Source organism: Carica papaya, chromosome 5, assembly GCF_054855325.1.
Source record: "Carica papaya isolate Zhongbai chromosome 5, ASM5485532v1, whole genome shotgun sequence".
Lineage (NCBI taxonomy): Eukaryota > Viridiplantae > Streptophyta > Magnoliopsida > Brassicales > Caricaceae > Carica > Carica papaya.
In genome coordinates this window covers 2944561-2947820 of record NC_142313.1, presented here as the reverse complement: position 1 = coordinate 2947820, position 3260 = coordinate 2944561, and the positions used below count along the sequence as shown (strand labels likewise).

At 41.0% G+C, this 3260-nt stretch overlaps 1 protein-coding gene across 1 annotated transcript; it reads right to left on the bottom strand.

The window, feature by feature from the left end:
* Window positions 1–514: 514 nt before the first annotated feature.
* On the bottom strand, window positions 515–2978 carry LOC110821334 (uncharacterized). Its single transcript, XM_088220447.1, has 2 exons — window positions 2338–2978; window positions 515–999 (listed from the first exon to the last, which is right to left on the bottom strand). The coding sequence occupies exons 1-2, from the start codon at window positions 2791–2793 to the stop codon at window positions 757–759; spliced, it is 699 nt and encodes a 232-aa protein (XP_088076573.1). The 5' UTR covers window positions 2794–2978; the 3' UTR covers window positions 515–756.
* Window positions 2979–3260: the final 282 nt, after the last annotated feature.

The following is a 3260-nucleotide window of genomic DNA, read 5'->3' as shown; positions in this document are numbered from 1 at the left end:
TGCGAACGTATGGTGTCCGAGGTGTAGTGGCGGAGCTTTAACGCTTATTAGCTGACCGGCCATCTTTTCAACAAAATGATTTAAGCAAAAAGCCAAAAATTCTTACTATAACGTAAAATTCCGAATAATTTAATTACACGGGAGAGACATTGCCAGGTGCGTGATAATAAATACGGTGGTTGATTGGTCTTAACAAAAGTATTGGTATTCACACATTTACCCCCCAAAAAAATACAAAATTACAGAACTTACCCAATTCCCTTTCCTTCATTTGACTGGTTATGAAAAATAATTGCATTTTGGTCATTTTGTCAGTGTTTGACAAAGAGTGAGGGCTGGGCAATGTTGATTGCCCGCCGATCATTCATCAGTTAGAAAAGATGGTTTTACTCGTCTGCACAATAAAGAGTGTGGCTCCGAATAATTTTCAATCGTTAGACACTCATTTCAGTAACTGAACAAGGTGTGTGGGGAGGGGGGTAATGGAGATACGAAGTCACAAACAGTCTACAACTTGCCTAAAAGATCACAAATTCTATTCCAAAACTATTTCCATTGTTTTTCTCAGACACCCTGAAATGCCTACACAACAGTTACCTGTTAATACAGCAACAATCATGATACACCAAGTAAAAACCAGAATGGATCAAGCACCTTTATCTGTCTTCCTATAAAGAAGAAATTGGGTGTACTAGAGAGGCAGAGAGAGAGAGAGAGAGATTGACCTATTAGTCAATGGTCATTCCTCAAATCCTCCTATCGCTTGGATGGTCTCTCATCATCCTGTCCGCCATCATCACCATCGTCAGAGTCATCCCTGTCTGATCTCTTCCTCTTTGGAGGATTCTCAACTTTTCCTGCACCTTCATCATCTTCAACCTCGTCATCTTCACAAATATCCTCATCCTCAATGCTCCCTTCCTGCTGAAAATCACTGTCATCTTCCTCCTCTTCAGCAGGTGCTATTGGTTGAACGAAGTAGTTTGTTCCCAAATCCTCCTACATGGTAGATACTTATGTTGTTAAATTAACAGTTATTGAAGGATCTAGATATGGACAGACAGCAAAATACTACTCTGGTGTAATTGATGTAAGCAAAATAATTTAAATAAAGTGTATGGAGTTGCCATCATCACAAGCACAGGGAAGGGACAGTTCAGGACAATATGAACAAGGCAGTCTAGGTTTTGTAGTTTCGAGTGCATTAGACTAACATAAGTTTATTCCCCAGGTGGTCAAACAAACAAAATATGCTATTGATAAGAACTTGAAGGAGGAAGATAAGATATTAATCAAAGTAATCCGTAGGGCAAAAGGAACTCTAACAACAGCATCTAGATGATGTTTTATAACACTGCTAAAAATTGCAAACAAGACAACAGTCATGATCAAACTACAGAAGATCCAATCATATTTCTAAATCATTTTAATTCGATGGAGAATCGAGATTACAGATGACAGCACAAAAATAACAACATTTAAACAGATTGTGAGGGATTCCATGCCAAAAAGCACCCCAAGAAAGATAAAACACGTGTAAATAAAAAATGAGGAAGATAAAGGTCTGATTAGTTTACAGGGAGGAAACATGATACCAGATTTGAATTCTTCTGTTAACCATAACAGAAGACAAAAAAACTATACAATATGAACCGCGTTCGCCTAGAAGAAAAAAAGTAAAGGGAAGGAGAACAAAGAAGACATGGCTAAAAAGTAAAACCAGCAATACTGTGAGAACTAGCAAACCTGCAAATAGTTTTTCTACATCAGCAAAATCTGGAGAGATTTAAAAACAAGGTCAATTAGATAATTCATAACTGCATTTACATCAGATCTGGGGTACACTCGTAGTAATACGAGTTATTTTCATATTAGAAAGATGACGTAAGTATCAAGTGCCACAAAGAAACCCTGTTATAGAGCGAAAATTCCAAGAGAAAACTCAGCCCTCGCAAATATTTCAGAACACAAGTTCATGAACATGGAGGCAATGACAGAAAATTACGGATAAGCAAATATTGGAGGAGAAGGTTAAGATCGAAGAAAAAGGACATTATAACAGGAAAAATCTAATGTGATTTCTTCAAGTAAACCATAGAAACTAGTCCAGAGCTTGATTTTTGTTTTCAGAAAATCAACGAAATTAAACAACTACACGAGCAAATGCGGACTATTTCCATACACACGACACTGAATCAGATATTCAAACACCAAATCTAGAGATTTTAACTCTTACAACAACTGTAAGTCTCAGGATTTTAAGTAAGCAGCATAATGAAGTATGTATACAGAACGAAGTGATTTTAACGCCGAATCACTAGAATCTCGGATGTTTACCTCTTCCTTCGCTTCCTCGTCCTCTTCGTCGCCGTTTCCGTCACTGTCATCATCGTTACCACCATCCTCGCCACCGTTGTCATCCTCGTCATCAACCTCATCATCTTCATCTTCATCATCATCGTCATCGTCAACTGAGCGGACCGGGGGGTCACCAGACTGTACACCTTGCCCATCACCATCACCTTCTCCCTCCTCCTCTACTTCCTCGTCGTCGTCGTCGTCGTCTTCGTCGCTGCTGTCGCCTTCATCACCGTCTTCGTCGTCGTCTTCTTCTTCACTTACCTCCCTTCCATCCTTCGGCTCGCTTCCTTCCCCTTCACTTCCTTCTCCTTCGTGGAAATCCGGAAATCCGTTCTCCTTTGGAGACTTCCTCCCCTCTTCGAGAGGTGAAACGTTGAAAACCGGAAATCCGTTCTCCTTTGGAACCTCCCTCTCTCCTTCGTTAGATCCCATCTCTCAAAGTAACGGTTAGGTGAACAAACCTCGGAAAACTTTTCTCCGGTAAAGATAATTTGGGAAACAGAGACAGCAGACGGGGAAGGAGCAGAGGGAGAAGGTGGAAACCTGAGAGGGGCTCGGTTCGTCCTACCAGTTGCTCCTGCAACTGTAATCTGAGCCGTCGAATTTCGAATTCACGAGGATTGATGACGTGGAAGAAAATCGAACGGTCCTTGTTTAATATTGCTGTGATTCTGTGGTTCTGAATGCGGCGCTCGACCTGCCTTTCAGGCATTTTTCTTCTATCACGTGATTATCACGTGCGAAGTTATGGGGTATGCTTATGGCGATTGGCGAGTAAGGAATAGTGACTGGGAGTAGCACGTGCGGGTAGGACACGTGTAATTGGGTCGGATCGGGTTGATCCGATATTAAAAATGGGCCGCTTAATTTGATCCAATCGGGTCACATCGAGTCGGCCT

Coding starts and splice junctions, on each gene's coding strand:
- LOC110821334 (XM_088220447.1), bottom strand. CDS start 2,793: ATGGGATCTAACGAAGGAGAGAGGGAGGTTCCAAAGGAGAACGGATTT. Junction 1,000..2,337: donor ACGAGGAAGCGAAGGAAGAG/GTAAACATCCGA, acceptor TCTACCATGTAG/GAGGATTTGGGAACAAACTA.